General features: G+C 38.3%; 1 protein-coding gene across 1 annotated transcript; it reads left to right on the top strand.

Moving 5' to 3' along the window:
- Positions 1 to 5,031: 5,031 nt before the first annotated feature.
- On the top strand, positions 5,032 to 14,162 carry LOC139121674 (glutamic acid-rich protein-like). The gene is made up of 5 exons (XM_070686754.1): positions 5,032 to 5,488; positions 7,976 to 8,071; positions 9,133 to 9,366; positions 10,819 to 10,841; positions 11,640 to 14,162. Exons 1-5 carry the CDS (start codon positions 5,243 to 5,245, stop codon positions 11,923 to 11,925), a joined length of 885 nt encoding a protein of 294 aa, XP_070542855.1. The 5' UTR covers positions 5,032 to 5,242; the 3' UTR covers positions 11,926 to 14,162.
- Positions 14,163 to 14,470: the final 308 nt, after the last annotated feature.

The raw sequence follows: 14,470 nt of genomic DNA, 5'->3' as shown, positions 1-14,470 counted from the left end.
TTCTTTGTGATAAACAGACCAAAAATCCTCATCATTACGGGTGTTTTTGTGTATGATCATGGCATATCTTACCAGGCAATTGCGACCGTGAAAAGTGCGTGGTCCAAGTAATCGCTCAGCTGACACTGAAAATGCTACTATTTGGTTTGCAATGTGTAAATTTTAAATTGCTATCATGAAAAGAGGACGATTTGATCTGGCTGATTCCCTCGGACGTCAAGTTTCATCACTTAGATGCAAAATTATTTATTCTTCGGGAATTTTTTTTACGATAATTTGGGAAATCACTCCCACAAATATAGTGATTTGTGCTTTGTTACCATCGATGTCCAGATTGAAATAGTATATCCAAGTTACATATCAAATAATCAGACCAAACGTGCTGCAGAATGACCAGCACATAAGGGCAAAGCTCGTCACAGTTTCTGTCGGAGGCAGCAAATGCAGGGCTTGCTTTCATTTACAAAGTTTACAAACAATTGTCTGTCGGACGAACTTGGGCTTGTCACTTTAAGGCTATTAAAGGCATCGGCCTTGACAAATTTCCATGGAGTCAGTGCCTTGAATTGCCCTGAGAACAGTGCATTTCTCATATTGAAAACGGCGAATCTGATATTTCACGGCAATACGGTTTATGATAGATAATCTTTTCATAAATGTTTTAGTGGTGTATTACGCCATTTTTAATATGATAAATAATAAATGATTATTTCATCTGTCGACACTAATGAGTGTGCCTAGTTGGCCTGGTTCACGTTTTCTTGGTTCGGGACTTATTGGCCTACTTCTCTGTTAGATAACATCGATGTAATTTTTAATTTGCTATCATATTTATCATAATAAAATCTTCTTTGATGATACCCAGCGGATAGTGGTTTTCACTGATGGCAATAGATGGTGCATGAAATATAACAAAGCTTCCAAATTGTATATGACCGTAGAGCGATGAGTTTTTACATTGAGCTTCAACCTCATGCAAAGGTTGTATCGGCTTGCATCTACAGTAGAGTTTAGACTGCAATGCTTAGTTGTCAAAAATTAAGAAATACTTACAATCGAGGATGTAGAGACACTAGTATTAGAGCCTGCAAGGATCTGGGGTTGAACTTCCATTGCTGGTTGGGTTCAGTTATGGGCGCTACCTAATTTATTATCTCAGGGAGAAAATGTGTCGAAGACATTACAGGTAAGGCATAACAAATTCTGTTCCTCATTTTAAATTGGAAAAAAAACCAAACTGTACGAAATAAATTTCAGCTTCCTTCTTCAGGGTAGTGCCCTTTCTAACAAACTAATATTGAGGTGTCATTTTCTCAGCAAATTATTTTGTCATTCAAGTCAAATGCTTTTGAACTTATTAAAATCGAGGGAAATATAGTGCCGAGATGTCCCTTGTGATTACCATATGTCATGGCCGTGGTATTCACTTTTACTCAGTGACGTCAGGTGTTCATCGTGATTAAAAAACGGCATTCTACTCAGTCCTCAAAACACATATAGCTCCAAAGACGACCCCTATATGTAATTTACCTCGCCCATGTTATGATGGCCTCCAACTCAAAATTGGTTGTGTATAGAGTTCAGTGTATACGTTTACACAGAGCCTCCAGGATGGTTGGGTTCACTGCAAATACGGATGAATCAACATAAATGTCAAATACGGCGATTTATGTCTTCAATATTTTCAATAACAGGGACTGATAAAGACGAAATTAGATACTGATATCACTGATTACGTCGGTCAGCAAATGTAAGCTTACATTCGTACAACAGTATCTAAAGGAGCAGAACAATTTTCTGAAATTTCAGCTTAATAAAGGACAGTGTATATCATTCACAAATCGCAGACAAGATTGAGAAATACTGATTTTCTTCCAAGTTCGGTGAACGATTGTTTACATAATAGTGTGTTGGAAAATGGCGCCGGCGCTCTTATGAGTATATGTCATGCGAAATGTTTGTATGTCTACCGTGGAATTGGTTTCAAGATGTGCCCGTCGTAGGTTTAGTCAACATACCTTTTCTTGGTAAATACCATTAAATATGTTGGCATTTATGAAAGTCGGTCCTAGATTTTTGCGATCCAACCATTCTGATAGCTCTATAAATGTATGGATTCTAAATAATGAACGCCGAGCAGATTTACTATTTAATTCGCTAATCTAAACGACCACTTCATGTCAAAGTAATTTTAATAAATCATACGTCTACAGGGACAAGGGCGGACGAATGGTCATTGAAGGTCAAGCGTAGACCAAGACATTATTCTTCGTTCATATGTTTCCAATCATGACCCGTGGTAATTCAAGAACTATAACCTTTATTCCAATGCAATAACGCTTCTGTTATACCTTGTTTCTCATAGTTTGCCATGTGGTGGCGTACGTTATGATAAACTCTCCATTTCATAGAATGTATGATATTATAACGCGCAAAGGGTTGGTTACGTCAATACATGTACATTTGCGTCAATACCGGGTCGTTCGATGATGTCTCAGGAGATAGAGCTCAAGGACGTGACTGATTGTCTACAATCGGACTCAGGAAAAGACCGAGGTTTTGTGTCACGTGCGGACACGGGGAAATGGTCTGAAATAGACGGAATCATGATAATGAGACAATTCTTTTGACGAAGTATTGTTTGAATATCCGGAATCTATTGAAAGGCTTGAAAACGACACAATCATCTGTGTGTGATGACGCATATTCAAGTAGCGTCGAAATAAAACTGCGATAAACATTTGCAATGTGATTCCGTGTCAGCGTTGTCCCACGATTTGATTGTTTCTGCCCTAATTCCTATTTTTTAATTTTTTTAGATTTATTTATTCATTTACCCTTTCAAAAAGGATGTTTTAGATTTAACTAATGTAATGTAACAGCGCCACTGGAGAAAGGTTACAACATTCGACGTAGCCCTTCTCTCACGTATGAACCAGATCTTTCATTAATATCGCTGTCAAGGTGAGTTCTATATTACGTATAATACGACGATTTCAAAGGATACTAAGCTAAATCAGTGGTTCTTGTTTTCTACATATCATGCACACTTTCCAAGCAAAGAAACTTGTTTTAAATGAATTCGTACTCTTCATTCTGCTATCCAGCCCAACAGTGTGCTTTCAGACATAAAGCAAATCTTCGTCTAATTTCCTTGATTATTTCATTATTATCAGAGGCCCTGACATACTCCCATAGAAATGTGTACGGGTATGTGCCGCTTGACTGAGTCACATGGGTTGATTTTTCATCATTGCAGTGGGTAAATTTTTGGAAGGTACATGTGCATACGTTGTCAACATACCTCGCGTGAAAATATTGGGAAATAAAACCCCCATCCCCACCCAAACGCCTTGACAAGCTTTCATTGACGAGAAGCTATTATCTTGTCAATATCAGGACAGATAGCTGCTTGTCGTGTCTGTTGCTGTTGTGACGTACAGAACCCAGTGTTTTACAGTTCACAGCTGAGTTCACTGTCAGTAGCCCGCGTACACTAAATCTCAAGGTCACCACATTTTAAAGTGCGAAGAATCTCTAGTGATGTTTAAGAATATTGGGCCCATGGGAAGCCACATCATAATTCGACATGATACTGGCGGGGTTTATTTTGAATATTTTCATTATGAAAGGCATCTTAACACGAGCGAGCAGATCAAAACCATATACGGAGTTTGGACACCATCAATTGGTATAACTGCATGATAGTCAGCAACCCTACGACTGCGCAGTTCGCTTTCTCACTTTGAATAATATTGGGGTCACTCATTCAAATAGACCGACGTGTGGATTTTTGTTCATCGAGATTTTTTATCGAGAATTTACATATCCGTGACTTTAACAATGATATTCACACGTTCATAATATTATGAAGCCGGAAGAAAAAAGGCCATTATTGCATTATTAACAGTTGGTCAAGGTGACACGGTCAGAACAAAGGCCCAGTTTACCTGTGTAGAAACATTTATAGATAAAGGATTTTATCACAGCACATTCGAGTCCGCAATTTTGTGAAGGGCACGTCAAGACCATGTGACGAAATAATTTCCGATTTATCACTCATATTTCCTTAAAAACAAGCCTGTATTAGTATGATACAGTATTGCCATTTATAGAACAGATAGTACTCCGAAGAGTTAATGATTTATGGGGCCTTGGTATAAACGCTATGCAGCCGAATGCTGTTTTACGATCTTCACCGTTTTCGCTTTTGAATATCAACTGCTTTCTATGATTGACCCAGCAGCACATGGGGAAATAGTCGAGAAATGAATAACACAAGCCGCAAAATCGATTTTTTTACATCAGGGGTTGGAGGTCAGACGAACAATATATGAACGCAAAGCAGTGTGATGCGACACGGTTGCCTGCTATTATGAGTATTTCACAATATACGAGATAAAGGTGGCGGTGTTCGCGAAGGTTCAAAGAACGACCCATCTCTCATATATGCCCTTTGCCTAGCAACGAACTCGTTGTTTAACAATACCCCCTAGTTTTGCAAGTTTTAGCAATGCAAGTAATTTCGCTCTTCAATATGGAATCAACTAGATGGCATTAAATATAAATTCGTGTGTATATTTTTCTAACAGGAGTCCAAACGATAATTATTCAACACTATTTTGTTTTCTTACGTCGTTCTGAGTTTTCAAAGGAAAAGTTACGGTGGTCCAATATTGGATGTTCGCCTGAAACTGCATAAAACCTGTTCTGTCGGGAATTACAGCAACACAATCCGATTAGGCGACTCGGTACGATATTTGTCAGAAGCTGACCATTTCAATAGATTGCTGCTTCTATTTGATCACATTCTCCCTAGGTTAGGTATACTTACCGGGGGTGCCTTGACTATGCATCCAGAAAAAATTGAAAGATGAATTTTTTATACAAAATTCTGATGCATACCAGTGTGATAGAGTAGTGACATCGAGAGTAGAAATATTTTGAAATCAATAAATGGAAACATTCCGACAGTCGAACAAAATCGATCCTGGATGAAATCTGAGGTTTAAATGAAACGTGTTGGATGGCGACCCCAGGGCGGGAGGCATAGTAACAAGGCCTAACACATTTAATTCTTCAACCGGGCCAGGGCACTCTTATACTGCCTTTCAATTTATATACGTGAAGTTGCTTATATTTCGACCCTTGTCGACAACCTACAACAACCTCAACCCCGGAAATATTCAGAGACAGTTTCTCGACAATCAACGCGTGTCTCTGCTCAACCTGTCTGAAAAAAATGTCGGACGACGAACAGTGCGTGCAATGCTCAAAGTCATTCCAGAGTCCGTTGCACATGACATGCAATCACAAAGTGTGCAACGAATGCGCCGAAGATATTCACAAGAAGAATGAAGATGCCCACGCCGAGGAATTCCACTGCCCCGGCTGCAACAAGGGCGTTATCCATCAAGCCAAGAAGAAAGGTAATAAAAAGGAAAGCAACCAGACAGAAGATAGACGCATAGAATACGTCCAGAAGAAGGTAATTGTAACCACGGTGACAGTTCTCAATATCCAGCGACCTTTAGCGATTTATATAAAAGTTACGTGTCCCTAGCGATTGCAAAAAATTTAATCACTTATTTATTCTTGGACATGGATAAAGGGTTTCTTTGACAGTAAAGCGACGGCCATGTTTCTTTTCGTGACTAGTTTGCAATGTACGCCCTTGCCACTGCGCAAATGACCTGCAACCGAGAGGTGACATCTCCAACCCACTACAAAAGCTTTTGTTCATATACGACGTTTTGTTCATGTACGTGTCTTTGCGTGCCGACGCCCCATCAAGCGAGAACATTGCGACCTTACAATGCATATGTTATGGCTGAAGCACAAATTGTATATGATACACCTAGCTCTCTGAAGCCGCCGTTTCTGATCGTACATAGAAATGGTTAACCTGACTACGTTGTGACAATTAATGAGTTACAGCAACCCTGCAGACAAATACAAGGGAAGACGAACTGCAGTCTGACCCTATCGGAAATCGATACAACTGCAGATACATTGTGGTTGACCTGCATGAGTAACACAATTTACACTATTATAATTTAAGGGTAAACACTCCAAGTCATAATAAACATAATGTCTCGCTGAATACCCTGTCGAATCCAAATAAATAAAACTTGATTGTCTTTGGGGCCAATTATAATATCATATGACTACATACATACATACATACATACATACATACATACTATATAATATATCAGGATCACCTCGTCAACATCGATAGTCTCATCTCCAATAACCTTTTTTGATATGTAAACTGAATTTTACTGCAGGTGTAAGTAATCATATTTGTGACGGTTGGATAGAATGTTTGTTTATTTTAGTGTATGTTCTCGAGTCTTAAACCGTGTCGCTACGTGTAGCAGCGAGTAATCCGTTGCGCAGCACCATCAGCGCGTGTATACTTTGTGAACGCCTCCACCCCTTTCCGGCACGTCAACAGGGATGTGATATATTTAGATCTTACGAGGTACTTGCATCAAGAGTGTGTCCCGTCAATCGGAGCAAATCAGTCAGGTCAAAGTGTATTATTTGTTAAAGTTTCTTGCTCTCTCATCCCTTGCTTCACACAGTGTCAGTACGTACCAATGCATTCTGGATCAACATAATTGTGTTCTCTGTGAGGTCAATAGATTCACCGTCACTCACAAAAAATGCGCTGCAAGAAGACAGACAGACAAGAAGATGCTCGTTCGCGAAAATTTGAACAAAACGTCTTAGAAGTATTTTGTTGGAACTTTTTGTAGCACTTTTGACCTTAGGTACCCCTCGGCGCCATCAATCTCTTTCGGAAAACGCAAAAATGTCCCCAGGGCTTTACTTAAATCTAAAAGAATGGCATCATATTCCCTTTATCTACTTCTTGTGACCAATCACTTACAAGAGTTGTGAACGCTGTTTCATAGCAATTTTTGTCTTTCTAAGCAACACAACAGTGAATCTATATACTTGTCATGTCGTAATCTATGAATGATTATCGGTTTATTTTAAAGTTATCAACACTGGATCTTTTCAGATCGTGTTTCTTTCGAAAATGGTATTTTCCCGCTACAGATAATTAAAATATGACTTATTCCCTTGTGTCATAGTGTGGTACTTCCATCATAGTCTTCGATCATTGATCAAGGGTGGCGTATCTGTTATTTTGCCCACTGCGTGATCTGTCCCGAAACAATAATTTTCATGTATCACACGCCTTTCTTTTTGACTGATTTTCGATTCAGTAATTACTATCTAAGTTTCGGAAGACAGGCGGTTTGAATTCAGAGAGTGGTAGCCAGACGTCATAAATTGTTTCGATCACAATTCGCACAAGTGTGAAGCATCGTATGTATTCTTCATTTTTATTTAAATTGTGTGAAAAAAGTAAATAAATTGTTCAGTGAATTGAGTAATGCAGACGAGACGGAGAAATGCAACGGGGTATTAACTCATACACCGTACTTAATTCTGACGCTGATTACCGTTTTAGTAATAGTCTTTGGCTTTTCCTTTGTCACCGGGAGGGGGGGGGGGGGGGTAGTATTCAATAGTCTTCCTCTAGATCAGTATGATCTCCGACTAAGATTTTTACTTCACTTGGGAATCCTTTCATCTGACTTTAGTTGCCGCCTGAAACATTTCAGCCAACGTTATATTATGGTACTTTCCCAGTCAGAAAGCATCGGTCGTACAATCTAATGCCTGGTTGCGGCACGTGACCTGCCTTGCAAGTTGATGGGAGCTTAGAGTTGGCGGTGGCTTTTTAGGGGGGACCCTCCTAAGGCCCTGAATAAGTTCCGTTATTTGAACAACCACTGATAAACATACAGGGGCAATCAGACAAAGTAGAACAGCTCAATTAATAGTCGCGATATTGTTATGTTTTATCCAAGACAAGGCGTTTCGAAGCAAACCCAAGTTGTAAAGTTAAATTGTTTTCATCGTTTCAATATTTGTCTCAATCACAATTGAACAGGGTGAAATCATCAAGAATTTAGAAGAACTGCAACGAGAAAATGATAAACTTGATGACTTCGTGAAGAAACTCAACGTCATTGGCGAGAAAACTAAGGTATATGACTGTCTGTCCATATGTATGTATGTATGTATGTATGTATGTATGTATGTATGTATGTATGTATGTATGTATGTATGTATGTATGTATGTATGTATGTATGTATGTATGTATGTATGTATGTATGTATGTATGTATGTATGTATGTATGTATGTATGTATGTATGTATGTATGTATGTATGTATGTATGTATGTATGTATGTATGCATGCATGCATGCTCCATGTATGTATGTATGTATGTATGTATGTATGTACGTATGTATGTATGTATGTATGTATGTATGTATGTATGTATGTATGTATGTATGTATGTATGTATGTATGTATGTATGTATGTATGTATGTCTGTATGTATGTATGTATGTATGTATGTATGTATGTATGTTGTATGTATGTATATATGTATATTTGTGTGTATGTATGTATGTTATGTGATGTATGTATGTATGTATGTATGTATGTATGTATGTATGTATGTATGTATGTATGTATGTATGTATGTATGTCTGTCTGTCTGTCTGTCTGTCTGTCTGTCTGTCTGTCTGTATGTATGTATGTATGTATGTACTAGGTAGGTAGGTAGGTAGGTAGGTAGGTAGGGTGGGTAAAATCATACGTCACTATTCCATGATAAAATATATCTTCCTATTTATGTCTATGGAGGCCAATTGGCAAACCAATGGGCCGGTATGTGTAGAAATGATAGGCTTTCAGGTGACAAAGTTTAGGTTGGTGTATCAACAGATTCGATTTTTTTTTTAGGAGTGTATTGGCCTACAGGTAAATGGAAACACCGAATTTACGCTTGTTTTTGTCAAATGTATGTGTGTATTCATAATTTTATCTTTCCTGCAACACTGTATTATTGTATACTCATCTGTGTATCTAGGTTAATTTATCAATGGGTAATTGAAAGGATATGGTTACAAGACTTGTTTGTTGTATTATAACCGTGTAACCGTGTCTCTAATCGGCACCAGTATGACGCTGTACAAGAATGCAGCTTATCCACACCGTATTGACAGGGTGGCGTGTTTTTCTGCTTGGCTGAGCAGGTCAACGCGTCACAGCTGAGAAATGAGATCGTGAAAGAATGTGATGCGCTGGTTCTTATCATCGAGAGACGCAAGCGCGTGATGTTAAGCAAAGTGGACAAGGCACAGCAGGAGAAACTACGCACGCTGGAGACACAGATGCGTACCTGTAAACAATCACAGAGCAAAGGTCATGCAGTGGTCGTCAGAACCAACAGAGATCTAGAGAGGATGCCGCAGGTAACTCTCATAACGGTAAGTGATTTGGTGTGAGATTGAATAATTTGAAGTCCAATAAGTTGCTTGTTATCCCCCTTCGTCTTATGTTATCCATCCATCGCAGGTCATTGAACTCGTGTAAATGATCAGCTGAGGACAACTAATACAGCACAGTATATGTTCCATTGACCATTTTAAAGATTGATAGTCTTCAGTAGCTATGGATAATCGCTATCGATTTGCTAGCCCCTTAGAACTCTCTCTCAGTTATCCATGGACGAAAATGACTAAAAAGATAATCTCCCCGCCATGGCGAATTATTTTCTGATCGCTAAGACATATAAATTACTAACCTCGGGACTTAATATTCAGCATCTCCTGTGTGACAGCTTACCAGACTTAAAATATTCATACCCTCTATATTTATTTTTTAATTATTTTCGTTGCTCTGCCGATAAAAGATACATTAATTGATTCTTCTCAGCACTGCTAGATGGAGGTTGATGTAATTTCTAACTGTACAACGGCATTGGGACAAATTCACCGCTTGTACTTTCAATAAAAATCGCAAAAACGTTGCATAAATTATGGAAGTGGGGTGATTTACGGTTCCATTGGTTGTAATTTTCCAGTGTTTTAGTTCTCTGTTTGTGAAATAGACTTTCGCCCAGCGTTCCCTTGACCACACAGCCTGCATGCGTGTTACATCCAATATTATCGTTGACAACTGAATTTTAATCCTCATTCCAGTCCATTCATCATCAATGACAAACAATATTGTTCACATTGCATTGTGTATCCAAGGCTAGTAATTTTTAATGGTAGGAGATAAGAATACACACTTTTTCCCTACAACAAAGAATAATAAAGAAATAATCAAAAGATCTGTGTATGGTATTGTTCTGTACTTATACAGCTGGATTAATCAACTTGCGCACAGAGACTTGCAATTGTTTAATATAAAGAATAGGAATATCGTGATGAGTTTAAATATGTCTTTAGCATGGTCAAGGGAGTAGCCGATACAAACAGGGATTTACCCATCTTAAGTGTTATCCAATTCTATTGATTTGAATGCAAAGTGTGAGACTTGTATATGTCATTAATAATAGCGTGAGTTTCTTGATAGTTTTAGGGTCTATATATATACGAAAATACGATTTTTAAACTGTATTGAAAAAATATGGTCACCAAGCTACGTTTCAAGATAATATGACGAAATCGTTTATTTCTTAGCTTTGTGGAAGAACCCGTAAAGATGCTGATTCAGCAGTTTTAATTTTTTTTTCTGGTAAATGCTACTAACTACGTATGCAATCATAAAGAAAATGACAATATAATAATTTTTTGCTTAGTCACCCGTGTTAACACACCCACACATCAAAACCACATGGACACAAACACAAGTGATATCAGAGTGATGACGCCAATTACTTGATGACTGCCTCCAAACAGTTACAACACTATTGTATTTATTTCTTTCCATAGAAAGCGGATTCTATCAACACAAGGTGAGTATATGAAATAAAAAAATTGGCATATGCACGTGTCGATAATTATGCTAACTTTCTACCATCGATAAGTGACGCAAGAAAACATGTAGAAGTACGATAAAGCCTCGATCGTGTAATTAGTGGCATTCTTGAACTTGCATGTTGTCGGCAAATGACAAAATAAAGCTTTGGTTGAAGCAAATAGCAAATAAAAGAAAGAACAAGGTTGCCTGTGATAAAAAAAAATCGATGAAAAATTTCAAGATCCCATAAACACGTGTGGCACGGCGGCTCAAGGGTAAATCTGCCCTACAAGGGGCCATTCCGTTGGCAACAGTAATGATATGCTTTTCGGATTCCTTAAGGGCACACGATGGGTATTAATGGAACTTTCAAGGGACAAAGTCGCTCTTTTTTACCTTTCTGTGATATCAGGAAAAATCGGAATACTTGCATAAAGTCACTTAGTGTACAACATAACTGTACATATTATGCAAAAACGTCAAAAATTACCCCTTTGCTGAATGCAAACAGATAATTTTGTTCGTGACCTCCAGACAACACGAATTTTTCCTATGCCGATTTGCTTTCCTGTAACAAATAAACATGTAAGGGAAAGCTGCTATCCGTATCTATATGAAAGGCTTGCCTTATCAATTAAAGTGTGTGAAAACCGTGTAAAAAATCTCAATAATGCAATACTTGCAATTGCAAGCGTAACAATCCGAACTGTAACGTTCATAAGACAATGGATTAGAGCTAGCGTAACTGGTATCCACATTTTGCGACATGATAGGAATCTCTCTTTGGTTTCAGCATCACCGACGCCCGTGAGTCTCATCCCGAGCTGACTCCGAAAGTAGACGACAAGATCCGATACAAGCTCGACTTCCAGGCCACCAAGGACCAGCTTGAACAGTTGGATCTTGAAGAAGTTGAAGATGACGAAGAAGAAGGGAAGGAGGGTGGAGACAAGGGCAAGGAAGGGGAAGAAGGGGAAGAAAAAGACAAGGAAAAAGAAGAGGAAGAAGGCGAAAAGAAAGATGGGGAGAATGAGGATAAAGGAGACTGGACGAAACTTCAAGAAGAAAAGGCGGAATAGAGGGCGCACAACAGCCGCAAAATCAATCATATACCCAAGACGCCCTGATTCTGAAATTATACTGCATGTAGCTTTATCTTAAATAAATGAAAGTACATGCGGAATCTCAGAGAAATAAATCGTGTGTGTAGTACATAGTGGGTTTACCGCAATTTTCAATTATACGACGTCCTCGGCAGTGTCATTTTTGCTGCAATCCTATTTTCGACACTAAAGTCGATTAAGTTCTAGAACCGTGTCCAATGATCCTTTCCATGAACCTTGTTTGCATAAATAAGCAATACTCGTGGTTTATCTGGACTGTATTTACAGGCATGTTCTTGGTCAGAGATACTTTCACCACTCTATCCATCAATGTTTGGTAAAATCATGTCATTTTTATAGCAAAGTTTGGTTTCTAATCCTGGGAAATATGATGAAAGGGTTGGTGATTGGCAGATTGATGTTAGATTTAGATCTCACATCTTTTGTTTTCGGAATTTCTCTTTCGTAACGCATGAATAATTACCATAAATATGAAATAGCAAGTCAGTTCACTACCTTTAGAGGGCGTGGTGCATGGTGATGCTGCAAAATAGAGTTGCCCGATGACGTCATCATGACATCGTGACTTATTCCGAGGAAAAGCATGTCGAACAAATATTGCTATAGGGTGATTAAATAGCAGATGACCTGGCGAATACTTACCAAGGGAAACGTTTCTTTCGCAAATCACAACGGAAGTAGATTTATCAACCAATATCTGACGAATGACATCATCTGTGAATATTTAAAAGAAACAAAGCGAATATGAACGTTCTGATATTGGTTCATTTGTCTAGATTGTGGATTTGTCTAATTATGAGCACTCATCTCGTTGTCATTTTGTTCTAATAGTTATCTGTTGTCTTTCCGCAGACATATGTTCAGGGCTAAAATTGTACATTATGTTTTCAAGCATTCGACCTGACAGATGCTATGCAAATCCTGTTCAACTGTTCTGAAGAAACCTGTTTTTGTTCATAGAATCTAATCCGTATATCAACATTTTTAATGTATTTTTTGTAAATATGTCAAATTCCTTAGCAAGCTGATTCAAGTTCACGTTCAACCTGATTCATTTACAAGATTATAGATCAATACAGATTGACAAGTAATTGTTGATTGAATGCCAAGAGTATCATGCTATGATATTATTTCAGTTGCTGTTTCGTTTACCTCTTGAGGTGGGCGACACCTCGCAAGGTCCTCCGAGTCAAATACATGGGGGCCCATCTTTATCTGCTATCCAGAAGTCCCCGCTATACGCTGACGTTGGGAAACGAGACTTCATCAATAAATGTCAGTCAAACCAACAGTTACGTCACAAATCTGTTAATATAGACTCAAAGCAATAATCGCGATCGCCGGTTACCATGGGAACCGGCCGAGCATGGAGTTTAAGTCTTCAATAATGATCTTTGGTGTGTATCATTTGCGAATTCGAAACTCGATTGTGAATTTTTCTTTGAATTTTGTGTTTCTATCAGACCAGTTTAGTTATATAAATCTTTTTGAAGTCAAATTTATGAGTAAGAGGGTTTTTTAAAATCTGTAAATCGTTCTGATCATAGATAAAGAACACACATGTAGCTACTGATAAAAATGGCATTTTCGTAGAGTGACATGGCGGCTAGTATAATCGAGTGTTTAATAAATATTATCGTCGCCCGACAGGACAATTCAACGCAATTATGGGCCATATAGCTCCATTTGAAGTTGCTCGTCTCTCTCTCTCTAAACAAATGCCAGAAAATTGCGTTCCCGTGAACAATTGTGTGCGTGTCTGTGTGTCCTGTTTTTTCCACATTCACCTAAAATGTCAGCAAATTTGAATAGATTTAGGAAAACAGGAATCAAGATGGCGGAAAGACTGCAACAATTGAACAAAGCCTCCAGCTACAGCAATTTCGCGCTCATGAAAGGTATTCATGTACATTTTTGTTCGGAGACAGAGATCGAAATGCTGCTCAGCCGCCGTTGAAACACAAAATAACATCCCTTATGAATACAAATTGGCGGATTATTCATGTTAATACGTACATGAACACGTTTGTACCGAGGACCAGAATTCACATGAAGAATGTCTTGACGACAAAAAGCGACAAAATGCCACCACTTCTACGGCGCAGATATACTTGGTGTATTCAAATGGTAAAACTTATTGTTTTATGCAACAAAACCCTAAGATCAATAAATAATGATAAAATTATAACTCATCCGCAGAGTGAACATAGACTCTGATCATTTGACTTTGAACATGCGTTTTAAATTGAACTTCAGCTTCTTGAGACAAACCGTTATTTTCTTTCAATTTTTACACTTGAAAACAATCCGCTAAATACTTTTTAGACAGACATCACCCTTCTGATCTTAGCTTCATCCGACGTCTGATCGCAAGGGTGCGGGTTATTACCAAATAAATCGGTTGTAAAACCTCTTGTTCACTTGTGTAACAGGTTTATATATCAAACAACACTTAATTATTGGGCCCATAAATGTTTGTCCTCATAATACGCCGCAGTTA

Source organism: Ptychodera flava, chromosome 21 (assembly GCF_041260155.1).
Source record: "Ptychodera flava strain L36383 chromosome 21, AS_Pfla_20210202, whole genome shotgun sequence".
In the NCBI taxonomy this organism is placed as follows: Eukaryota; Metazoa; Hemichordata; class Enteropneusta; family Ptychoderidae; genus Ptychodera; species Ptychodera flava.
This window is presented reverse-complemented; position numbering and strand designations above follow the sequence as displayed.

What these genes read in the sequence shown, in the direction of transcription:
- LOC139121674 (XM_070686754.1), top strand. Translation starts at nt 5,243, where the DNA reads ATGTCGGACGACGAACAGTGCGTGCAATGCTCAAAGTCATTCCAGAGT. An exon ending in TCATTGGCGAGAAAACTAAG is followed by an intron (nt 8,072 to 9,132) that starts GTATATGACTGT and finishes TTGGCTGAGCAG; the next exon opens with GTCAACGCGTCACAGCTGAG. An exon ending in CGCAGGTAACTCTCATAACG is followed by an intron (nt 9,367 to 10,818) that starts GTAAGTGATTTG and finishes TTCTTTCCATAG; the next exon opens with AAAGCGGATTCTATCAACAC.